Raw genomic sequence first — 23,699 nt, 5'->3', positions numbered from 1 at the left:
TATGGGGTCTGGCTCTGTGTGCCCTCACAATAGGGGCAATTACATGGGGAGGGCCAGACAGAGCCGGCTGGATACACACAATACACACCTAGATGAGATTAACCTACACAATGCATCTGCTATAACAGGTAGGAGGGGGCAGGGGGTACATTTCAGCATAAACAGAAATATCTAATAGTTTCATCCAACTTATACAGTTTGTTATGTCACAGTACCCCTGGAACTATAGCAGGGTGACTGTTACCCCAATGTTTCTATATATCTGTAACCTTGTTATGGGCTAAGGGGGCCCAGCCTGAAGGCCAGTTAGGGGGAGATTTGGGGTGATGCTTATTTGTACCCTGAGTACCCCTGGAACTATAGCAGGGTGACTGTTACCCCAATGTTTCTATATATCTGTAACCCTGTTATGGGCTAAGGGGGCCCAGCCTGAAGGCCAGTTAGGGGGAGATTTGGGGTGATGCTTATTTGTACCCTGGGTACCCCTGGAACTATAGCAGGGTGACTGTTACCCCAATGTTTCTATATATCTGTAACCTTGTTATGGGCTAAGGGGGCCCAGCCTGAAGGCCAGTTAGGGGGGGATTTGGGGTGAGTGCTTATTTGTGCCCTGGGTACCCCTGGAACTATAGCAGGGTGACTGTTACCCCAATGTTTCTATATATCTGTAACCCTGTTATGGGCTAAGGGGGCCCAGCCTGAAGGCCAGTTAGGGGGAGATTTGGGGTGATGCTTATTTGTACCCTGGGTACCCCTGGAACTATAGCAGGGTGACTGTTACCCCAATGTTTCTATATATCTGTAACCTTGTTATGGGCTAAGGGGGCCCAGCCTGAAGGCCAGTTAGGGGAGGATTTGGGGTGAGTGCTTATTTGTGCCCTGGGTACCCCTGGAACTATAGCGGGGTGACTGTTACCCCAATGTTTCTATATATCTGTAACCTTGTTATGGGCTAAGGGGGCCCAGCCTGAAGGCCAGTTAGGGGGGGATTTGGGGTGAGTGCTTATTTGTGCCCTGGGTACCCCTGGAACTATAGCGGGGTGACTGTTACCCCAATGTTTCTATATATCTGTAACCTTGTTATGGGCTAAGGGGGCCCAGCCTGAAGGCCAGTTAGGGGGACACAGGCATTTTATATATATATATACATTTGATAGCTTTTCATCTCCTTCCACTCAGCAGTAAAACAGCATATAACAATGTAAAACAGCACAAATGCAGGTTTTATATTTTGGCTTTATTTTTTTTTTATTAAAACACCAAAAAATCATTGATTAAAAAAATAACTTGAAATGTATTTGATGCTTGAATTTTATTCAGCCTATATATACAATTAGCAGCACAGAAACAACACATTATGGGCTTTGTGGCCACTGACTAGGACTGACTAGGACCAATAGGTTAATGCCTGCCATATGGATATTAAAACATTGGCCTAAAGCTTTGGTTGGTTAATAAATGGCATCTTCTCAATGAGAAGGGTGTCAAAGTGAATTGGGTGCCATATTGTTACGTAGCCTTGACTAAAATCACTTACTTCTTCTTTAAAGAATGAACTGACAGTTGCTACTTTCCTACAAAGTACAGAGCCGCCATGTTTGGCTTCTCCCAGGTTTCCCTTGGGCTCGTGCTCCCTACAATAAGCCCCCAATCAGTTCTATACCGTGTATGGGCCCCACCCGGGGCCGCACATTGGATATCTGGGAGCAGTCGACACACGGCAGGTAGGTTTTCTCTGCAGGATTTTGCCCAAACACCAAAACACTTTGGTCATGAAAAAAATGTAGAACAATATGGCTCCCACCAGTTATAGATTTTTCTACTTCTTTTTGGAATTTTGGAGTTGTTCCCTATGATTGGCTGCTGTTCTGACCTGACTCGTCGGTCGTTTCTCCTTCACACTGTTGCATTTTACTTCTAATAAGCCCAATTAGCTTTCCACCAATAGATCCCAGCCCTGTACCGATAGTACCGAGAAGCACAGAACCTCCCATGGCCCCTCCGACTGTTTCCCCGGCTATAACCGCTCCAGCCACCGCAGCTCCAGCTGCCCCCCCAGCTACAACTCCTGCCACAGACAACATGGTGCCCCCCACTATACACCCAGTCTTGACGGCAGTATGAATCTTGGAGTACTTGGTACAGAACAAATTCTGCTGTAGGTCCAGTTGGGATTGCAAGTCGGCCAAGTGCCGCCGCTTCTTCTCATCATCAATTCCCTGTAAGGACTTGCCGCATTCCCGAAGCATGGCGTTGGCTTCATTGCGGACTTTGGCCTCCATGTCGGACGGGCTCATTTTGAGGATTTTAATTGGGGAGAAGCTTTTTGGCTCCTGGGTAGAATAATACAGATGCAAAGTTACACAAGCACCGAAAAATTACAAAGCAAAAAAAGGCAAATTAAATGATAGATATATATATATAGAGAAAGAATATAATACCCCTTGTTGTAAAATATAAGGATATTATAAGCCACTGAGGAGTTACATGACCTGTATAAAAGCACGAGGCCGAAGGCCAAGGTGACTTCTAATATCCCAGGGGGTACTTTATTATAATATTCAAGTTTTAGTGAGTCATGTGACAGAAATGACATCACTAAGCTCCGATTATAACTGATGACATCACTAAGCACCGTTTATAAGGATATAATTTACAGTTTGGTCCCATAGGGAAATGACCCAACTGTTCAGTATATAATATATATAAAGATATATAGGCAGGATTATTTTAATACAAGGCCCCTCCAATGTCCAACTTTCTATTATATTATTTATGCTTGGGACCTGGGAGTTTCCAGATAAGGAGTTTTTCTTTTAAAAACATTTAAACATGATTCAACCCAATAGGATTGTGCTGCCTCCAATATGGATTCAGGCAGCTCAGTTCCCATCAAATACAATCTACTGTTTTACTATTACAGAGATAATTTGCACCTTTAGCTCTAGCTGCCAATATCAGTCTTTTAGACCATTTCGGCAGCCCATGTATGGACACTAATCATGGGCCTCCCCAACTGATCTCGATCAGGCAGGATTTTTACATTGGATTGGGGACCAAATAAGCTCGTTGATACAGACCCTGAACCAACAGTGCCTATGCCCGCCATTTTAATTCAATCATTTGGCCCTAGGGCCAAGTGATCGAATTAACCCGATATCTCCCACCCGTAGGTGGGCATATGGGGAGAACATCTGCTCGCTTCCCGACCTCACCAAACGAGCAGATCTTACAGTGTATGGCACCTTTATAATGGAATAATAATCAGCTCTGCCACTCACCATAGCTTTTAGCGCATTCTGGAACTGCTCCTTACACTGCTGCATGGCCTTGTAGTTCTCGAACGAATAGTGCAACTGCATGAAAGTAAAAATATTGGGACTTACAAGGCAATGATTGGGTTATTTCATTTAAAAGATCAGAGGATGACCACACACATAAGGCGGAATGTACAAGGATTGGAGGCCAGGATTTTAGGGGCAATAGGCCACCGGGATTAAGATAAATAGTTCTGCTCAGGTTGCAAGTGGATAGGAAGAGGCTGAGACCGATTGGGAAGGGATTCCTGTAGGGTGCAAGTGGAAGATGGGGGTTCAAACTGCCACCTCAACCTAGGGGCACACAGTGCATATACCTGGCCGTGCATGCTGGACATAAGGCTAGTTGTATGGCTTAGGACTATTAGGGTCCCCATGATAAAAGGTGTCAACAGGTCTAGTATCCCATACCAACCAATCAGCAATGTCTGTAAACAAAGATCTACTTGGTTGCTATGGGTTACTAGACCCCGTCTGCTATCATTAGATGTTTGCATGGCACACTTACCTGCATGGGGGAGGCAAAGCTGTATTCTTCATTCTGCAGAATATCCACCATTTGCTGTAACGACATGAAGAGATGATTGCAAGCTACTGTGTGTTGGTGCCTTGCTAGTAACTAGCCCCCACACCAGCTTGGCCGGCCCACCTACCGACTGTAAGAGTATGTGTGAGAGTACTCTTTGAAGGTATTGCTGATGCCCTCCCATAGAAGTGCATGAAGGTAGCGCACCCCTTTGATACTTAGTAGGCCACCAACCCTAAAGTAGCCAGTTAGAAATATACTATATATAAAATACTTGTTCTACAACCTCCCCCATCTAACATGAGCTTGAATCCCCCCCCCCCCGACTGCTTCACACAAACCTTTAATATCCCCGCCAGCCTGTGGCAGCTCACTGGTTGCCCATTCCTAGTAGTTTTAATGTGGCGCCAGATGTTTCCCACCAGGTCAGAGATGTAGGTCGTAAGGTTGTTCCTGAAACATTCATCCATATCTGTCAGGAGAAAAGTGGCATTTAGAAATGCCTATGTTTGTGCATCACCTTGGAATGTTCCATTGCTTCAGTTAGGGTTTGGATGAAGTAAACCATTCCTTAGCCCTACTCAGGGCAGAAGAAGAGATGAGAGGACATGGGAATTACCTGAAAGTCTTCCTTGCCGTGACCTCAGCATTTTATTGTCTGGGCGGGGCAGAAGGGAGCAGGTTACCATAGAGCTGTGGAGAGCCTGGTGCAACGAGGCCCACTCAGGGTGATTATCTATGTCCTTCCAGGAGTAATAAGAGGAGAGAAAGAATGAAAGATAATTCTAATGAGTTTTCACTAGTGATGAGCGAATCTGTTCCATTTCGCTCCGCAAAAAATTCGCAAATCTTTCAAAAGATCCGCAAAAAATTAGCAAAATGCCGAAAATGTTGTGCGACAAAAAAAATTTGTCGCCCGCGGCTATTATTTTGTCGCGAGGCTATTGTTTCGTCGCCCGCGGCTATTATTTTGTCGCCCGCGGCTATTATTTTGTCGTCCGCGGCTATTATTTTGTCGAGCGGCTATTGTTTCGTCGCCTGCGGCTATTATTTTGCCACGCGGCTATTGTTTCGTCGCCCGCGGCTATTATTTTGTTGCGCAGCTATTGTTTCATCACCCGCGGCTATTATTTTGTCACACAGCTATTATTTTGTCGCCCGCGGCTATTATTTTGTCGCGCGGCTATTATTTCGTCACCCGCGGCTATTATTTCGTCGTGCAGCTATTCTTTTGACGCCCGCGACTATTCTTTTTTGACGCCGGCGACAATATTTGGACGTGCTGCAAATTTTTCCGCAGCAAATTTTTTCATCCATTTGCGAAACAATCCGCCAATGGCGAAACGCAGAAATTCGCCGCGAATCCATGCCTGGCGAAATATTTCGCCCATTACTAATTAGGACTCCAGTGACATAAGTTAGAAATGTTCTTAAGGTTTATGTTCCTTATCAATATAATCCCATGCTCTTGTGATGCACCAAAGTGATACCTAATTAGGGTTGGCACCTTTGCTAGAAGCTAAACCCAAACAATGGGGGGCGGGGCTGATAGCATTGGGGGAGGGGCAGTGATGTTGGACGTGGGCATGATGACATCAGAGGCAGCACAATGATGTCAGCAGGATTATGACACCGAAGTGGGGTTATTGGATCATTAGATGCAACTGCCTTGATAACTAAGCCATGTTGGGGTGAGTATCTTAATATTTGTCTTTCATTTATTGGCCAGATTATTGTTTGGGTTTCACAAGGCTGACAGTCAAGACCTGAACAGGCCTTAGAAAAACCAAACTGTTCGGGTCAAAACCGAACAGGTGGCAACAGGGTTGGACTGGGGTCTGCAGGGGATCTCGCACCCCCCACAGGGCCCCCCCCTTGGAAGTCAATGTGTCACTAGAGGCATCAATGTCTTGTACTCTGCACTGTACATGGCACTTTCATTAAAGAAAAAGGTCAATTATGGTACCTTCTATGCAGAGAGTGGGCAATAAGTGATTCATTGGTTGGTTTAAGGCTGGGGGGGGGGTAGATAATGATAATAATGAGCACTTCTTAAACAACCACCCACCAGAAATGATTGAGAGGCGTATGGAGCCACGTACCTGTTTGACCTTGTTAAAATAATCCCGGGCATCATCTCTACTACACCCCCCAAAATTATACCAGTCACGAATAAGGATGTCCAAGTGCTGCAACACAAAATGTACATCAATGGCATGAAGGGGGTTAGGGGATGGGTGCTGGGCTGGATAGAGAAATAGGCATTGTATGTACATTGTCTGCATAATGATGTGTATTCATGGACAATGCGCACAATTCAGCAGGAACAGCCCCCTAAGTTTGCTCATAGCCTGTACAGAGAGATACCATAAAACTATGGCACATAGGGATTCCCCTGTACTAAGCACAATTCAGCAGGAACAGCCCCCTAAGTTTGCTCATAGCCTGTACAGAGAGATACCATAAAACTATGGCACATAGGGATTCCCCTGTACTAAGCACAATTCAGCAGGAACAGCCCCCTAAGTTTGCTCATAGCCTGTACAGAGAGATACCATAAAACTATGGCACATAGGGATTCCCCTGTACTAAGCACAATTCAGCAGGAACAGCCCCCTAAGTTTGCTCATAGCCTGTACAGAGAGATACCATAAAACTATGGCACATAGGGATTCCCCTGTACTAAGCACAATTCAGCAGGAACAGCCCCCTAAGTTTGCTCATAGCCTGTACAGAGAGATACCATAAAACTATGGCACATAGGGATTCCTCTGTACTAAGCACAATTCAGCAGGAGCACAATTCTTACTTGAACATTACCTGTAAGTACAGCAGGTCAAAGGACATTTCTGTTTTCTTGGCAACATGGAGAAACATCTAAAACCAAGAAACACAGTATAAGTCATTTGCGGCTCATTTTAGAAAAAATGGTCCAACTGGTTTTTCAAGGTGTAAGAGTTACAATAAATCACGAGGGGATTTAGAGAAATAAATGCTTTGCATGTTTCATTGTATTGGTGCAAATAGTTTCTGAAGAAGGTTTGGGTGCAAAACATTCTATACCTTTGAGTTTGCAGCCACGTCAAACAGGGAAGGTCTAGTTGTTTATTCCTTGAATGATCCTACCCCATGCCCAGTAAGGACGGGTTATTTCTTCAAAAGGTTTTGGGGTCTCAAATTAGGTATTTCTGTGGGGCCCAATTATAGGAAGGAACACCATGATGGCCATGGTCTAGCGCTGCCTATGAGCAATGAAGAAGCCATACCCAGTACATCCACTGCCATTAATAGATACGATTTATTCTCACCTCCAGGTAATTCAGTTCTGTTGTCTTCAGCGATGAGTTTACATTGAAAATCTGCAAAATATCAGGGTTAGATCAGTACCGAGTATGTTCTGTATCCAAATAAAATGACTATATATAAAGGGGGTAGGTGGGCCTTTATATCCTACCAGGTAGGAGCTGAGGATCATGGATAAGGCGGATAACTTAATGCAGATCTCCTGTGAGCTCTGGATATCCAGGGAGCCCTCTGTGTCCAGAACAAACACGGCCATCTGGGGGAACACGAGCAAGAAAGGCTGAAATCTAAGTGGACCACAGGTTGACTAGTTTGAATTCTGGTCCAACGATCTGAAAGGTTTTCCGTTATCATTTTTTCTCCTGATGTAAAAAAAGCTAAAATAAATGGTTATGGTGAAGGAAAACCTTAGGTTTTCGTTGAATTTCAATGTTCAAGAATGTATGGGGAACAGGGATACTAAGGGATGGACATTATATGACTCAAATAGAGATGTAGGGAAAGCCAGTTAATGCCTCTCTATACCTCCAACCCAAGGTCACGTGAGAAATTGGGGTGCAATGTCTTGACAACACAGTGATATATGGGCATCTTCCATGGAATGGACTTACAGATACACATGATATTATTGAACTAATGGCAAGGGGGTGAAGGAAGGCCAGTCTATACTTCAAACTCAAGGCTACCAGATCATGTGAAAAATGAAGGATACCTCCAGGAAATCCAGCTAGCAGATGCTATTTAGTTACTACAGAATATTAGTACAGTCCAATAAAATGCATTCTTTAAAACAGGGGTCCTCAAACTACGGCCTGCGGGCCCCTGCCGCATCCTCACCCCTGGCTACTACCTTTTCTGCCTCAGCTTGGTCCTTGGCCCCAGCATGTCACGTCACCATGTCCCATGCTTCATTAGTGTTGGCCGGTGGGATGCGGTGACACACTGGTGCAAAGGCTGGGGGGGGGGGTAGTTTGAGGACTAACTTTAGTACAGCCCCCCAACAGTCTGAGGGACTGTGAACATCCCCCCCCAACTTTTCAAGTGATCTTTTCAGCTTCTGCCAATCTCCTGCAGAACATCTTTGTATCAGAGAGGTAGAGGACATCTAGGTCCACACTAAGAGTTTCAGATATGTTTAAGCAATTGCCATGGTAGGGAAGGAACGTCGGTTCTCACCTTCCCGCTCATGACTTCTAGAACGAATGGCTTGTTCCAGATCCATATACCCTTAGTTACACTGTCCACTCCAGCTTTCCACTCAAACCCATTTAGAGGCTCGCCATCTGGTCCCAGGCTGAGAGGTTCTCCCCTTTCCTAAATAAAACATAATACTTGTTATGGCTGTCTTTGCATTGGTACTTTAGCTTTTACAAGTACCTTCTTATATATCTACAGGTCGGCATGGGCCTCCAGGTTGGCACAACCCAGCCACTGTACCTAGCTGTGTGTGTGGGCCTAGCAGGTCTTAAAGATCCCACCAGTCGATAAGAACATTTAGTAATGAACATTGATTGGTGATTGCCTGACATGTAACATGGGATCTAGGTCTATCCGGGCAATATGTTTCTTGGGAACTAGAAGGAACTGGGTTCAACATAATCATTGAGGGCACTATGGGATGTCATTGCTGTGTATTGTACTGGACGCTGTTCAAGGAACTTGTAGGGCTCTGATAACTTCTCAAGCTTTATTTCAACTGGTTGGTGTGAGTAGTGTGTATTTGATAAATAAGTATATGTATCGTTGCTATGTTTGTGCTACTGAGCCAAGTTCTTATCTATCTGGAGTTGCTATGCATTGTACACCCATGAGTATTGCCAAGCGTCTTCTCACCTGGCAGGACAGGGCCCTCAGGATGTAGTTCATGAGGAAGGACTTGCCCCAGCGTTTCTCTCCGATCGCGAATATTAGGCACACAGGGAGGTCTGACAGTTCAGGGTCCATAAAACAGGTCTGTACAGCAGATCCATCTACCCACAGTTTTCCAGATTCATCTGTATATACCAACTCAATTGGGCGGGCACGTGTCTCCTTAAAAACAGTCAGTAATCTATTTAAAATCCACGTTGCCCATATGAAACATTAAATCCCACCCATCTTTCATTACGTTCACTGTTACCTTCCTACACTTGGGGCAGTTGTAAAGCTGGGGGTTTCTGCTGGTCCTGTAAGGGTCAATGCATGTTCCACAGAAGGTGTGTCCACAGGGAATGGTGAGAGCACGTATGGGTCTCCTTAGGCACAAGGGACATAGCAAATCCTCCTCCAGCCTTTGGTACGCAGGATCCCTATTCTCCATGTTTCACCTAGAAACACAAATATATGTGGTGCTTAAGGCATCATTGCGACCAAAAAAAGAGGAAAAATCAGTTGGATACAATGCGGGAATGGTTGGGATAGAATGATGGGGGGGGGTGGCAGAGGTTAGATAGAACATGCAGAATAAAAGAATTGGAATATTCACATTAAATCAATTAGACTGTGTAGAATAGTATTCTGAGAATTGGTAAGACTGCATTTTAAGAATGTGTGGGATAGAATGACACAAACATGTAGAATAACAGAGTTAGCAAAGCTACAATATTTGGGATACAATGTTTTGCAAGATTAGAACTAATTATGAAGACTTAAGAGAGAAAATTAGTAGACTAATGAATATATGTGGGCTACAACGGTCAGAATGCATGGGATAGAATGGATAGGATAGAATGTGTAGGGTAGGATGTTTGAGATAGGATCTTGATCTTGAGGACTGGATCTTTTCTAATCTGAAGGAAGTCGTTCGGCAATGCCTCGAGAAAGTGGGTGATACAAACAAGGAACTGTTTTTGGCCGGGAAAGGGATAAAAGCAAGTAATGAGTACTGATAATGGGCTTAGGTAAACATTTTCCAGTTTGTGAATTTGAGTTTGTTTTCCTAAACTTGCGTATCGAACAGTCACTCATTTATTTTCTTCCATTTCCCTCACATTCCTTGATTAACGGACCTTTAGCTTGGCTGCAATTCCACAAAGGACATACAACCCGCGTATGAGTACTGTTTGTTAAACAAATTGAACCCAATCACCTATAGTATAACTGGGAGTGGCATAAGAGTGGCAGGGGGCTATTAAGATAATAATAGATAAATACAAAGTATAACAATAAATACAGATAAATACAAGATAGAGTTGCAATAAGATAAGAGTCAAAGACACAAGAGGAAGGAGGTCCCTGCCCCGTAGAGCTTACAATCTATATGGGAGGGTAACTTACAGCTGCTTTTCTTAAATGAATGATATAGCCCGACACCCCGCCACCATAACAGGAGGGCTCAGAGGCAATAAATAGTTACGGGAAATTTCCCAGCGAGAAGCCTGTGCCGTCCGTCTCCCTCAGAAACAAAGCAATATAAAAACATATCAGAGCAGCCTGCCCGTCTATTGTACGACTGCAACTCTCATTAGGCTCCCGGGTTAGTGAGTAAATAATTCACAAATCAATCGCAGCCCGGAGGCTAGCAATTCATTTGTCGGAACCAGCAGTTCAGCAGTAACTAATAACTCACTGTTTTTCTGATGCTTCTCCTCGCAGTGACCCTCAGGGTGCCGACAGCTGGGAGATGGGTGGGAGAGAGAATGTAATTATGTGAGAGTGTTGGGAAGGGAAGTGAGATGTAAAAGTGAAACCAGTGTCGGTAGCAGCACCCAGCACCCAGCCGGCCACCCCTCCCTCTGACTGGGACGTGAGCTGGATATAAACAAAGGAAGAAACCGTGGCTTTTTCTCTAACTGGGAAATTAGGAGGGATTCCCGGCAGTCTGATATCTTTCCCCAGTTATTAGCCCTTTCCTGTTTCCCTGACAGTCAGAAAAGGGTTTCTGAGACAATTAGTCTTATTTGAGGTTTTTTTTTTTTAACTATTTAGCTTTCGGTTTCAGCTTGGAATATCAACAGCTATCTGGTTGCTAGGGTCCAAATTATCCCAGCAACCAAGCAGTGATTTTAGACAGAGACTTGAATATGAACAGGAGAGGGCCTGAATAAAAAGATGTGTTATAAAAATGGAATAACAGTGATATTGTAGCCTTGCAAAGCAATAGTGTATGGGCTGCTGGGGTCAGTCAAAAAGTCAACCAACAAGATGTTTGCTTTAAAACAGGTGACTGGTGTATCCTGGGCCAGAGGGTCTTAGTGATGGGTGTATCCTGGGCCGGGAGGTCTTAGTGATGAGTGTATCCTGGGCCAGGGGGTCTTAGTGATGGGTGTATCCTGGGCCGGGAGGTCTTAGTGATGAGTGTATCCTGGGCCAGGAGGTCTTAGTGATGAGTGTGTCCTGGGCCAGGAGGTCTTAGTGATGAATGTATCTTGGGCCAGGAGGTCTTAGTGATGAATATATCCTGGGCCGGGAGGTCTTAGTGATGAGTGTATCCTGGGTCAGGAGGTCTTAGTGATGAGTGTATCCTGGGCCAGGAGGTCTTAGTGATGAGTGTATCCTGGGCCAGGAGGTCTTAGTGATTATTGTATCCTGGGCCAGGAGGTCTTAGTGATTATTGTATCCTGGGCCAGAAGGTCTTAGTGATGAGTGTATCCTAGGCCAGGAGGTCTTAGTGAAGAGTGTTTCCTGAGCCAGGAGATCTTAGTGATGAGTGTATCCTAGGCCAGGAGGTCTTAGTGATGAGTGTATCCTGGGCCAGGAGGTCTTAGTGATGAGTTTATCCTAGGCCAGGAGGTCTAAGTGATGAGAGTATCTCAGGCCTGGAGGTCTTAGTGATGAGTGTATCCTGGGCCAGGAAGCCTCAGTGAAAGAACAAACTCATTAGTCCTTTTAGAGGTTCATTGGGATTTACTAGTATTATTCTCTGTACAGTGAAACGAGACGGCAAAAGTAAATGAGGATCCTCTTTATTGGCTGAGCAGCAGGGAGAGTACAAAGGGGATGCAGATAGTAGGAAAGAGAGCAGCGGGTGCCGCGCTAATAATGGAAACCAAGCGGGATGTAAATATCACGTTCCGGATATTGGCAGAGACGTCGGGAACTTTTGACTTAATCCAGTCCACATACGCAGTCACCAAGGTGTTTACCCCGGGGCGGTACAGTAGGGCGCATCCTGCCCCGAAACTCACCACCCCAGCCAAGTACCAACGCTTGCCCTCCTGGCACACTACCGGCCCTCCAGAGTCACCCTGGGAAAAGAAAGCTTTCTGTATTACTTATACATAAGAATATATCTATCTTGCAATGATATCTCTCAGAGCCCCCTTCACCCAGGAAGGGGTGGGGACCCAAGTACAATCACAAACCTGACAGGAGGCTTTTCCACCCTTGATGTAACCTGCGCATATCATGTCATTTTTTATGCGTGCCGTAAAAGCGCCCTGTGGATTTTTGGTGTTATATAACTGGTTGCACTTCTCTGAGTCAATCAAAGGCACCGCCACTTCCTGTAGAATCTCCACCAATGACTGGTTAACTGTAAGGAAAGACTGGATTGGAATAAATAATAAGGGTAACTTTGGACCTCCTTGGTAGCCACAGGTACCAAGACGGTAGGCCATCAGTTGTGGCAAGAAACTCCCTACTACCCCCAGGGTATTGCTTACCCACCTTTCCATCACCATTGACCAGAAGATGAACAAAAGAGGGCCTTCACAGAAAAAGATGAGTTTTAAAACTATTCAAAGCAGTCGAAATCCAGCCAAAGTGAGCCCCACAACCAGGTAGCATTTTATATGACTGATAGGCTTTAAAAGGCAAAGAAACACTCACGGCCCCCCTTGATTTGGCCCCAGCCAGTCACCCAGCATTGAAGGCCCGTTGGGAAGATCACTCTGGATGCAGGTAGACAAATGGGCCAGATGTGCTTGGTGAAGTTCACCCTGCTGGAAAGCTCCACGAGGCTGATATCCCCGCTGTCTGACTCTCTCCGGTACGTGGGATAGTTGATGATTTTGGCCACTCCGACAGAAATTTCCTCAGGATCTTTCTCTGTGAGTTTGTAAGAGCCTAGATAAACGGTGATTGACTCGGCCGTCAGGCTGTGGTGGAACAATAAACACACAGATCAGACTGCTGGGTTTGGTACTGACATTAGTTTGACACTAAAGGTGGCCATACACTGTAAGACCCGCTCTAAGGCCAAACGGTCAAATTAACATGGCAGGCATAGGCGCCAATGCGTTCCCCGATCCGACAGAAAAATCAAACCTGCCCGATCAAGATCTTGCCAATTTCAGGCCAGATGTTGGTCAGGGAGGCCCGTTGGTGTTGCCTATACAGGGGCAAATAAGCTGTTGAATCGGTCTAAAGGGCCAATATCGGCAGCTGAAATCGGCCCATGTATGGCCACCTTTAGTGATCTTAGAGCGGGGTACCAACCTTGTTCACCCGAGAGTCACATTGGAAGGTAGAAAGAGATGGGGAGCAATAAAAGCATAAATAAACTTCCAGGGGTGTGCCAAAAAAGGGCTGTGATTGGCTATTTGGTAGCCCCTATGTGGATTGGCAGCCTATAGGAGGCTCTGTTTGGCAGTACGCCCAAAAATAAGCACCTGTTTTGAGGGCACTGGGAGCAACATCCAAGGGGTTGGTGAGCAACATGTTGCCCCCGAGCCACTGGTTGGGGATCACTGTCTTAGAGCAAGGGAGCAAACCCACTGCATGTCCAAGAGGTTTATTTTGGTGGACTTATAACTGGACTCATAACCTGCCAAGTGATTGTGCAATGTTGGGTTTTGGAGCCCACCATGGTTATACCTAATTCCCAGTTAACTAATTGTTGACTTATACAGTTCTTGTGCTTGTCATGCTACCTGTACCTCTAATTTCTTTTTGGCCACATAACTATCCATGTGCAAGTGCGCCTTTGGCACAGGGGAACCTTGGAGCAACCGCCCCTTCCAACTAGCTGGCTGACTTGCTCAAACTTAAGGTTAGACTGGTCCCAGTGGGCCCCGCCAACCCAGACCCGATCTCTTTCAGAAACGTGGGCCTCCCACCCCAACCAAGCTGTAAAGGAAGGTGGCGTTTCATGGATTCCCCCTTCCCCATGTCATTCCTAGAAACAGACCTGTTTTCAATGAAGCAGTGAGCTGCAGTAACCACCCACTTGTTGTTGATCAAGGTTCCGCCACAGATGTGTTGGCCTCTGGCCCACAAACTCACTTGCCACGGCCAGCTACCGGGCTGTGAATTTTTGCCCCCAACGATGCGGCCTGTCCACTGAGGTATTCCGCATTCTGTGGGGAGGAAGTGGAACATCACCATATTATACAGTAAAAGAGATCCATGAATGGTCTTTAGTAGAAAGCAGCAGAGTTGACGTTAAAGAACAATCTCATGCTCTACATGAACAAATGGAGAAATATATTTTTGGCCACCATTTTGTATCAGAGAAAATTGATATTCAGTATAGTAATAAAGCTCCAGAAAAGGGAAGGTTGAGAGTGCGAGAGTTGCAGGAACTTATAACTGGAGGTTATAATAGAGATTACTGGCTTATTTCCAAGTAGGAGGCCAAATATTGACTATAACATGAGGTTGCACTAAAATGATGATCAGTGATGCAACTCAAAGTTACTGATCCCCACAACAAAATCTTTATAGACCCCATTAAACTGCTCCCCAAAACTTTGCTTACACACACATACTTCCCCCAGTACTTAGGCTCGAACTGGATACCTTTAAAATGCATATTTTTTGGGCATGTGGGGGGGCTGGTGTACCTGATATGACTGGGCCAGTCTGGTCCCAGGTCCACATCCTGATTTTTGCTAGTAGATCAAAGCTAATCCCTGATTGGTTGCCATGAATGGCTACCCAAGTAAAAATGAGGTACTGTTTTATTATTACAGAGAAAAGGGAATCATTTAACCATTAAATAAACCCAATAGGGCTGTTCTGCCCCCAATAAGGGGTAATTATATCTTAGTTGGGATCAAGTACAGGTACTGTTTTATTATTACAGAGAAAAGGGAATCATTTAACCATGAAATAAACCCAATAGGGCTGTTCTGCCCCAATAAGCGGTAATTATATCTTAGTTGGGATCAAGTACAGGTACTGTTTTATTATTACAGAGAAAAGGGAATCATTTAACCATGAAATAAACCCAATAGGGCTGTTCTGCCCCAATAAGGGGTAATTATATCTTAGTTGGGATCAAGTACAGGTACTGTTTTATTATTACAGAGAAAAGGGAATCATTTAACCATGAAATAAATCCAATAGGGCTGTTCTGCCCCAATAAGGGGTAATTATATCTTAGTTGGGATCAAGTACAGGTACTGTTTTATTATTACAGAGAAAAGGGAATCATTTAACCATTAAATAAACCCAATAGGGCTGTTCTGCCACCAATAAGGGGTAATTATATCTTAGTTGGGATCAAGTACAGGTACTGTTTTATTATTACAGAGGAAAGGGAATCATTTAACCCTTAAATAAACCCAATAGTGCTGTTCTGCCCCCAATAAGGGGTAATTATATCTTAGTTGGGATCAAGTACAGGTACTGTTTTATTATTACAGAGAAAAGGGAAATCATTTAAAAATATAGAATTATTTGCTTATAATGGAGTCTATGGGAGATGGCCTTTCCGTAATTTGGAACTTTCTGGATAACAGGTTTCCGGATAAGGGATCCCATACCTGTATATATATATATATATATATAGTCAATGGCCAATCAGTTTGATGCCCTTGTCCAGTCCTAGAACATGCAGATAATTATTTCCTAATGCTGGATTGGTAGGTTTTAATATTTTACTGATAACTAAAGCAGCTTTCTGCAGTAAAATAGTCTTATAAATAAAGGTGCTATAGAAATAGGCAAAGAGTCATCTAATCTCTCCCATTAGGGAAAGGCTGTTACGTCACAGATTACTCTACAGGTTTATTCACTCCAGGAACCTCTCGCTTCGTTCCCCTGGCACACCCACGGCTGGGATATTGCTGCACCCAGTGTTGTAATTATAGAATAGCACAAACACTGAAATACCGGCCAAAATATTGATGACAAGGCTTACAGAAATAGATGTTTGTAGGTAAGACAGCAAGAGGAGGATTACACATATATTCAGCAAGGGCCCAATGAGAGTGCCTGGTGCAGAGGGGTCAGGAACCAATGAGATCCTGGGTGACACCACAGCTCTGCTATGATTATAGGTCAGCCTGCTATTATGCATGGGCAGCCAACTGGTAATGGTGCTATGGTGCCCTCAAGAGACCTACATTGTTTGGGGGTATAGTTTTCCTTTAACATGAGTACAAACTTGGGGGGGGGGGCATAGCAGTAAACTTACCTGCTGCAAAAATGGTTACTTCAGAGATGCCTAAAATAACAAATATGCACAATAAATGAATTAGCAGAGCAAGATTGGAGTTTTATATATACAGGAAACAAGGCCGCCATATCTGTAGGCAACAGGCAATAAGACTCGAAGAAGCCACGAAGAAGACAATTAGTCGGGGGGAAATATTGTATATACTCGAGTATAAGCCTAGTTTTTCAGCACCCAAAATGTGCTGAAAAAGTCCCCCTCGGCTTATAATCGAGTCAGGTGCCATGGGTCCCTCCAGACTAGCACCCTCTGTCCTTTGTGTGCAAATTGGGCCACCCGCAACCAGACCCTCCAGTGCCCTGGCCTGCTCCCAAATTCATCTTCATCTACCATCCTCACCTGTCCCATTCTGCACTAGACATTGCACTTTATATTCAATATAAACTATATATAGTTTTGAAGGATTTTAACTCTTTGTGTTTTAGCTTGGTTGCTGATTGAGCAACAAACTGTTTTGTTGTCCACTAGAGCTAGTTTACTGTTTAAATAAGTATTTAAAAACACATACCCCACTCATATAATGTAATTTTATTGGTATTTATTTTGATTATTGAAACTTATCAGTAGCTGCTGCATTTCCCACCCTAGGCTTATACTCGAGTCAATACGTTTTTCCAGTTTTCTTAGGTAAAATTAGGTACCTCAGCTTATATTCGGATCGGCTTATACTCGGGTATATACGGTACTATAAAACCGAAAATGATAGGGATAATTCCAAGTTCAATTAGATATACCGTATATACTCGAGTATAAGCTGAGTTTTTCAGCCCCAAAAATGTGCTGAAAAGTCACTCTCGACTTATACTCGAGTATATGGAATTGAAGGTTTTGAATATGTACCTTAACTGTCCGGCATCAGTTGCGCCGTTGAGCGCGCGCGCACCCACCCCCAAGTAATTGATACTTAGTATGGCAGCTTCCTTAGCCTTCCCAAACTTGCCTGACAAAACAAAACAACTTAGCAGTAGCGGTTGCATTTCCCACCCTAGGCTTATACTCGAGTAAATACGTTTTTCCAGTTTTCTTAGGTAAAATTAGGTACCTCGGCTTATATTCGGATCGGCTTATACTCGAGTATATACGGTAGATGATCAGAATAATATTCATAGATTATGCAAAGCTCAAATAGGTTGGAGATACACTTCAAAGTCAACCACTTAGCCTAGCAACCAGGTGGTGGGTTGAATGACAGACTGAAAGATGACTATGAGGAAGTCTAAACAAAAAGCTATGTAATAAAAAATAATTTTAGATATCAAAAAATCTATACTTGCATATTAGAACCATTTTAAAGATGGGTTGTGTCATGTGCCCTTGTTCCTTAGCAAGCATATATATTGGGGTTGGGTTTAGTTTGCTGAGCAGAATAAGACCACATTCCCACGATGGTTGTCATTCATCCTAATCTATACAATATCTAGTAAGTGTAAAGTAACTGGGCTCGCTGAGTAAAACATTAATCAAATCTGATACAGCTGCTCATTAGGCTCAAATTTAATGGAAACGTTCTAGATCAGTGATCCCCAAACAATGGCTTGGAAGAAACACGTTGCTCACCTCCCTTTGATATTGTTCCTAATTCCCTTCAATACCCATTTTTAAATTTTGGAGACAAGTTGTGGAAGCACAGAGACACAGTTACTCCAAGCAGAGCCTTCTGCAGGCCGACAGCCACATGGGGCCACCAAGGAGCCAATCACAGCCCTTGTTTTGCATCCTCGATGAACTTTCTTCATGCTTGTGTGGCTCTCCAACACTTTTTACATCTGATCTTGGCTTGTGAGTAAAAAAGTCTGGGGATCCCTGTTCTAGATGATAGACCTGATTAGGGATCTACAGGGAACTGTACAACACAAGTGTTAGCTCCTCCTTTCAATGTATGCCTTATAAACTGAGGAAGGACAACTCCCAATTCCCACATTTATCTGTGACCTTGGAGTATGTGAGTGGGAGATCCCAGACCCATGTCCCAAGTGCTAGAGAGACACTCACCTAAGTGCAGCAAGAGCAGAGTGCTGATTAAGGAGGACATTTCCATGACTTCTTTCTGTGCAGAGCAGTGGCCACTGACTGTTCTCCAGTCTTTCGTTCCCTATGGTTTATATGTCTATACCGACCAACCTGTTCCTTAATAGTTTTTTTATGAATTATTTATCCATTCTTAACTTTAATTGATTACATATATAGAACACGCCCCATCACTCCTGAGTTTACGAGTTTTGACGCATCCTCTGCCTCTTTCTTTTGTCAGCAAATGATTGCCGTTTCCCTTTCATACCCAGAGCTGCTTCTGGGCAAGTTCAGAGAGAGATTTCATTCATTTTGTCCCTCCTATTAACTTCGGTGCATCATCTATAATTACCGGCACAATAAAAATCAGTCTCAAGGAGGAGAAAGTGGTGGTGTGGGTTTGACGTTACACCCTACTAGCTATTTGCATTTTATAAGCACAGCAAAAGACAAGTACCGTATATACTCGAGTATAAGCCGAGTTTTTCAGCACGAAAAAAGTGCTTAAAAACGAATGCTCGGCTTATACTCGAGTGAATATGGCATTCGGCGTGGTTTAGTAGTCATACACTGTTGGGAAATACACTGATGGAGGGGAATAAAGGGACAAAGCGCTCCTCGCTCCCTGGCAGCTTTCCGGTAGAAGAGCAGTGGGTGAATACAGGCTGTAATGGCATTCGGCGCGCACGCCGCCCCCCCACCCACTGGTTACTCGCCTTTAACATCAAAGCGATTGCTACTTTCAATGTACATAATCATAATTGTCCGTGCAGATGACATTAGGAACTGCTTTTCCGGTAGGAGAGCGGTGGGTGAATACAGGCTGCGCTGCTGGCATTCATAATCATAATTGCCTGTGCAGATCTCTTTTCCGGTAGGAGAGGGGATACGCATACGCAACCGCCCAAGTACTCGAGGGGGGGGGTTTCGGCGCTCTCCTGCTTTCTGTGATCTATGCACTCTTCTGAAAACTCTCCAGCTCTCTCTGCACGGACAATTATGATCATGAATGCCAGCGGCGCAGCCTGTATTCACCCACCGCTCTTCTACCGGAAAGCTGCCAGGGAGCGTGGAGCGCTTTGTCCCTTTATTCCCCTCCATCAGTGTCATCTGCACGGACAATTATGATTATATGCATTGAAAGTAGCAACCGTTTTGCTGTTAAAGGCGAGTAACCAGTAGCAGTTCTCCATTTAGTTTGCTCAGCTGTAAGCCAAGGAAATATGTAAATGGGATGGAGAGGGAACCAAGGAAATAAAATGATCCTTGTCTAGAACTCTAAGCTCAGTTCAGAAAATTGAGATGCTTACTACAGGGATATGTAGACCCAGTCCATACACTGTGATAACAGCACTCCGGTCAATAAGTTTTTCCAGTTTTCTTAGGTAAAATTAGGTACCTCGGCTTATATTCGGATCGGCTTATACTCGAGTATATACGGTAATCTGTTTCCTTTCTCACTGCAGAAGCAAAATGTGTGGTTTCCCTGTTCTTTGACCAACAGCTTGGGTTCCACCATGTTTTTGCTTAGGCTTGACCAACTTCTCAATAAGAGCTACAGCTTGGGTTCCATCAGGTTTTTGCTTAGGCTTGACCAACTTCTCAATAAGAGCTACAGCTTTGGTTCCACCAGGTTTTTGCTTAGGCTTGACTCCAGTCTGTTCTCTATCAATCCCTTTATATGTTGGACTTTGAGGTCTTCTTCAGCTGAGCTTCAGACTTTGCTCAAGGGAAGCTTTGGCTCGTACTTAATCTATACTTCTATTGAGATATGTCTATGCCTTGCTCAGTCAGATGTTCTTCAGAAAGGTTACAGAAAGGAATACAGTACAGAAGGTGAAGTAGTTCCAACTAAAATTGGTCCTAGCGTGTGTGCTGTGTGATTTTACTTTACAGCGGGACAGGGACTGAGGTGAGTGTCTAAATGTGTTGGGCAAGGCAAAATAAAGATTTGCCATATGAAACGTTATCAACATTCTCCAAGTTGCAGGTCTTCTTGCTCCTATTGTCAAGGATAAAGCCTTTATCATTGATGACATACACTAGTCAGTGGCAACATTTTCCATATAATCCAATATGGTTGCCTTAAGCTTGGCCTTGGTTTGTATGGGACTTGTCCCCATGTAGATAAAACAAGCAAAAACGTGTCTGCCAACACAGGGAAGTTTTGGTTGCCCTGTAAACTTTTTTTTGGTATACATGAGAATCAGATTAGAAGGTTCTCCAGGTCCTTTTATGTTTGACGGCATTGCAAAACAGACTGGTAGGGCTACGCCACTAGGGGGAGGTTTTGCTCCATCTGCATTGTTTACATAGCTTCGTTTCCAAGGAACCCAAATTCAATAATGATTATACATTAGATAGTAACATAGTAACTTAGTAAGTTGGGTTGAAAAAAGACTTACGTCCATCATGTTCAACCATAATGCCTATATATAACCTGCCTAACTACTAGTTGATCCAGAGGAAGGCAAAAACCCCATCTGAAGCCTCTCTAATTTGCCCAATTCCTTCCTGACTCCAAGATGACAATCGGACCAGTCCCTGGGGCAACTTGTACTAAGAGCTATCTCCGATACCCCTGTATTCCCTCACTTGTACTGAGAGCTATCCCCCCTACCCCTGTATTCCCTCACTTGTACTGAGAGCTATCGCCCATAACCTTGTATTCCCTCCCTTGCTAAGAAGCCATCCAGCCCCTTCTTAAAGCTATATAATGTATCAGCCAGTACAACTGATTCGGGGAGGGAATCCCACAACCTCACAGCTCTCACAGTAACAAATCCTTTCCGAATATTTAAATGGAACCTCCCTTCTTCTAAACGGAGTGGGTGCCCTCGTGCCCGTTGGAAGGCCCTACTGGTAAATAAAACATTAGAGAGGTTATTATATGATCCCCTTATATATTTATACATAGTTATCATGTCACCCCTTAAGTGGCTCTTCCCCAGTGTAAACTGACCCAACTGGGCCAGTCTTTCCCCATAACTGAGACTTTCCATACCCTTTATCAGCTTAGTTGCCCTTCTCTGGACCCTCTCTAACTCAATAATGTCCCGTTTGAGCACTGGAGACCAAAACTGAACAGCATATTCTAGATGGGGCCTTACCAGCACTCTGTAAAGGGGAAGAATAACCCCCTCCTCCCGTGAATCTATACCCCTTTAATACAGCTCAAAACCCTGTTTGCCCTTGCAGCTGCTGCCTGGCAGATAAACACTGCCACTCTTCTGGCACCCCCATACATTTGACCTGTAGTAAAATTGACAGTAGCGGAAGGAAAACAAGTGGGGGTGATGCCATCAGTGACATTTACCTCACTGGCCATCTACACAAGGCTCAAATGGCCACTGTCCCTTGCTTTCTGGTACATGGGAGAGTTCCGACCGATACTTTGTGTGGACCTCTCTCACTGGGTTTGTAAGACCCCAGGAATATGGTGGTGTGTTTAGAGGTCAGGCCAAATGGAAAGGGGAGCAAGAATCAACCTGTTGAATTTCTTATTTGGAACAAGACTGGAATATAGGGAGCTATCTAGCATATATGGGGAGTAAAACTTTGCTTGGTATCGCTACAGTTTAGGAAGAAGGAACCGGCCATAATATCTGAAGTCAAGGCAATTGACTTAAGGTCCCCATACACGAGCAGATCCACTCGCTTGGCGATGTCGCCAAGCGAGCGGATCTTCACCCAATATCCACCACCTACGGTTGGGCGATATCGCGGAGCGTTTATGTAAAAAAAAAAAAAACGATCGGATTATGTGGGTGGCAATGGGGCAGTTGGTTCGAGCCGATGCGGTCCCCGATCTGACTGAATTTTCTAACCTGGCCGATTGATATCTGGGCAATTTTAGGCCAGATATCGGCGGGTAGGCCCCTCGTTTCTGCCCATACACGGGCCAATAAGATGCCGAATTGGTCCAAGGGACCCATATCGGCAGCTACTATCAGCCCATTGCAAGGCTGTTGAGGACAAGCTTGATATAACGCAACCTGCACACACTGTAGATGTTGTAATTGAGAGAAGATGGAGAAGATGGAGAGAAGATAAACATGAACGCAGCCTTAATCACTAATAAGATTTCATGTTGAGGTTGGAAGACGTTTCCCTAGGCCACTCACCCCATACCAAGTGTTTGAAAATCAGTACAGATATGTGCAATTAAAATCAAACTGCTTTTCAGACGTACAAAGCTAGGTTATCATAATGTTATTCCTGTGCTGCCTAATACAATAATAGCAGTAATTATAACGACAAAAAGTATATTAATAATGCATTAATGATGGTGATCAGGGACTACTCAACGTCATTCTGCGTGCTGCTGTCCTTCCATGTTGTTCTTATTGCAGCAAAGTGGCCCTTCACCCTATAACTTAACTCCAGTCAGCGGATGCCCAATAGCATGATAATAATAATAACATGCCTGCCAATTGGGAGAGGGGGGTTGGCCAGGAAAGAAAACATTCCATAGAGCTGTTAGAGCAAACTACATTTCCACTGCTTTAGTGCGTAATCAGGTATATAAAGTTGCACTGTGGGTGGAGAGATGCTGATTCAGGTTAGTTTCATTAAAGGGATTCTACCATGATTTCTATGGGGTTTCTCATACTCCCATGTAACTGGAGGAGTCCCAAGCCGGACTTGGATTTCTTACTATTGAGTGCTATTCTGATACATACTGGTAGCTGCTATCTTGCTCCCTTCCCATTGTTCTGCTGATCGGCTGCTGGGGGTGAGGGGGGGGGGATATCACTCCAACTTGCAGCGCAGCAGTAAAGTGTGCCTGAGTCTGAGCTTTCAGAAGGAGCCGGCGCTACACATTAGAACTGCTTTCAGCTAACCTATTGTTTCTCCTGCTCCCATGTAACTGGAGGAGTCCCAAGCCGGACTTGGATTTCTTACTATTGAGTGCTATTCTGATACCTACTGGGAGCTGCTATCTTGCTCCCTTCCCATTGTTCTGCTGATTGGCTGCTGGGGGTGAGGGGGGGGATATCACTACAACTTGCAGCGCAGCAGTAAAGTGTGCCTGAGTCTGAGCTTTCAGCCAGCGCTACACATTAGAACTGCTTTCAGCTAACCTATTGTTTCTCCTACTCCCATGTAACTGGAGGAGTCCCAAGCCAGACTTGGATTTCTTACTATGGAGTGCTATTCTGATACCTACTGGGAGCTGATATCTTGCTCCCTTCCCATTGTTCTGCTGATTGGCTGCTGGGGG

General features: G+C 44.4%; 2 protein-coding genes across 2 annotated transcripts; both read right to left on the bottom strand.

Annotated features, from left to right (window-relative positions):
• Positions 1 to 1,224: 1,224 nt before the first annotated feature.
• Positions 1,225 to 11,637, bottom strand: LOC105948498 (RING finger protein 112-like). Its single transcript, XM_018097557.2, has 13 exons — positions 10,694 to 11,637; positions 9,266 to 9,452; positions 8,980 to 9,177; positions 8,323 to 8,460; positions 7,298 to 7,402; positions 7,152 to 7,202; positions 6,664 to 6,720; positions 5,946 to 6,032; positions 4,463 to 4,586; positions 4,185 to 4,315; positions 3,826 to 3,879; positions 3,282 to 3,356; positions 1,225 to 2,333 (listed from the first exon to the last, which is right to left on the bottom strand). Exons 2-13 carry the CDS (start codon positions 9,443 to 9,445, stop codon positions 1,851 to 1,853), a joined length of 1,683 nt encoding a protein of 560 aa, XP_017953046.2. The 5' UTR covers positions 9,446 to 9,452; positions 10,694 to 11,637; the 3' UTR covers positions 1,225 to 1,850.
• Positions 11,638 to 11,950: 313 nt separating this feature from the next.
• Positions 11,951 to 18,731, bottom strand: LOC116407687 (serine protease 27-like). Its single transcript, XM_031893526.1, has 6 exons — positions 18,458 to 18,731; positions 16,427 to 16,456; positions 14,195 to 14,363; positions 12,895 to 13,163; positions 12,429 to 12,598; positions 11,951 to 12,311 (listed from the first exon to the last, which is right to left on the bottom strand). Exons 1-6 carry the CDS (start codon positions 18,501 to 18,503, stop codon positions 12,030 to 12,032), a joined length of 966 nt encoding a protein of 321 aa, XP_031749386.1. The 5' UTR covers positions 18,504 to 18,731; the 3' UTR covers positions 11,951 to 12,029.
• Positions 18,732 to 23,699: the final 4,968 nt, after the last annotated feature.

This window comes from Xenopus tropicalis, chromosome 9, assembly GCF_000004195.4.
Source record: "Xenopus tropicalis strain Nigerian chromosome 9, UCB_Xtro_10.0, whole genome shotgun sequence".
NCBI lineage: Eukaryota > Metazoa > Chordata > Amphibia > Anura > Pipidae > Xenopus > Xenopus tropicalis.
Note: the sequence above shows the minus strand (reverse complement) of the source record. Positions and strands in the feature narration are given on the sequence as shown.

What these genes read in the sequence shown, in the direction of transcription:
- LOC105948498 (XM_018097557.2), bottom strand. Translation starts at nt 9,445, where the DNA reads ATGGAGAATAGGGATCCTGCGTACCAAAGGCTGGAGGAGGATTTGCTA. An exon ending in ACTGCCCCAAGTGTAGGAAG is followed by an intron (nt 9,178 to 9,265) that starts GTAACAGTGAAC and finishes ACTGTTTTTAAG; the next exon opens with GAGACACGTGCCCGCCCAAT. An exon ending in GGCTGGCGGGGATATTAAAG is followed by an intron (nt 3,880 to 4,184) that starts GTTTGTGTGAAG and finishes ATGTCGTTACAG; the next exon opens with CAAATGGTGGATATTCTGCA.
- LOC116407687 (XM_031893526.1), bottom strand. Translation starts at nt 18,503, where the DNA reads ATGGAAATGTCCTCCTTAATCAGCACTCTGCTCTTGCTGCACTTAG. An exon ending in CACTGCTTCATTGAAAACAG is followed by an intron (nt 13,164 to 14,194) that starts GTCTGTTTCTAG and finishes GTTCCACCACAG; the next exon opens with CCTGACGGCCGAGTCAATCA. An exon ending in GTGGAAAAGCCTCCTGTCAG is followed by an intron (nt 12,312 to 12,428) that starts GTTTGTGATTGT and finishes TTCTTTTCCCAG; the next exon opens with GGTGACTCTGGAGGGCCGGT.